General features: G+C 55.8%; 1 protein-coding gene across 1 annotated transcript in view; it reads right to left on the bottom strand.

Moving 5' to 3' along the window:
* Positions 1–1,306, bottom strand: part of ccdc142 (coiled-coil domain containing 142) — a 21,252-nt gene that overhangs the window by 10,086 nt on the left and 9,860 nt on the right. The window contains exons 5-6 of the mRNA XM_015402210.1: positions 375–1,125; positions 131–286 (exon numbers count right to left, since the gene is read on the bottom strand). Coding sequence (XP_015257696.1) covers positions 131–286; positions 375–1,125 — 907 coding nt within the window. The remainder of the gene's footprint in view (positions 1–130; positions 287–374; positions 1,126–1,306) is intronic.

Below are 1,306 nucleotides of genomic sequence, written 5' to 3' on the forward strand. Positions count from 1 at the left end.
GAGACATTCATGCTGCAGAACATCTGGAGATGATGTCAGTAGGAGGGAATAGTCACCCAGTGAAGAAGACTACGGACAGCAGTGAGCATCCTCTTCATCAGAGACTGTAAGCTTAGCCTGAGGTGCTTACCTAACTGCATCGTCCGGTTCTGCAGCCTTTCCCTCCTCGGTCCAGTCGGCTCTGGCTCCGTCCATGTCCTGAGCGCTCTTTGGATGAGCCGCTGCATCTGGAACAGAACTCCCTGTAACCGGGCCGAGGCCAGCTGGTGGTTCTGCTGCCGTGGGCCTTGGAGATGCCAGAGGACCAACAGAGGTCAGGAGAACCTGAAAGAGGGGTTCTAAGGAGGACCAATCACAGCGAGGAGCGGGCAGACCTGAGGCATGATGGGAGCCACTGACAGCAAGACGGGTCCACTTCTGGGAACTGGCTGGTTCTTCTGGGTCAGATGCAGAGCTTCTGGGCTCAGTGAGACCACACTGGCTGCACTGATGATGATGATGGTGAGGGGGAAGGCTGAAGAGAGGGCGGGGCTTATCACACAAAGATGAAACCTGAGGGAAGGTTTGCTTCTGGAACTGAAGGGGAGATGAGGTCCTGTACATCTGCCACAACTGTTCCCAGGTGATGCTGGGAACGCCACAGCTGCATTCAGGAACCGGACCGACCCAGTTGCTAACGTCACGGCTCTGCTCTGAGATCCACAGTTCCAGATGTGTGGCGACGGTTTCTGCTTGCCGGACGGCCAGAATCTTCATCAGTGATGCAGTAAAGGGCTGAGGAAGACCGCGGCAGAGTTTGGACTGACTGAGCTGCTCCTCCACTGCCTGCTCAAACTGCTCCGCTCCTGCTAGGAGGTCCGCCAGAACCGGGTCGCTCTCGCCGCTTCCCAGCACAGACAGAACCCCGTAAACATACTGATCCATTAAGACCAGGAGCTTTGAGGCCTGCATGTCCAGAGTCCGCTTCATTTCCTCTAGCATTCTAGTCTGAGGGAGCAGGGCCCGCCTCAGGCACGGGTCAGAACCCACTCCACTGTAGAGGCAAGTCCAGTGGGTCAGATGGAGGCGGAACTCCTGGATTAGAGAGACCAGGCAGGTTCTGGATGAAGGCGAGCTGGACGGGACCTGAAAACAACGGTCCAGTTTAGGAACTGATCCTCCAAAAACAACAACAAGCAGTGAATCTTCTGGGTACCGGTCCACTTTTACCCCATAGATTCTCTCTGCAATCAGGCATGCAACCAAAACCAGTCTGACCAGGGAGTTAGCAACGCATCACCTCCCCCAACAACCACTAACCCCCCCA

Source organism: Cyprinodon variegatus, unplaced genomic scaffold (genome assembly GCF_000732505.1).
Source record: "Cyprinodon variegatus isolate N-32 unplaced genomic scaffold, C_variegatus-1.0 Scaffold1320, whole genome shotgun sequence".
In the NCBI taxonomy this organism is placed as follows: Eukaryota; Metazoa; Chordata; class Actinopteri; order Cyprinodontiformes; family Cyprinodontidae; genus Cyprinodon; species Cyprinodon variegatus.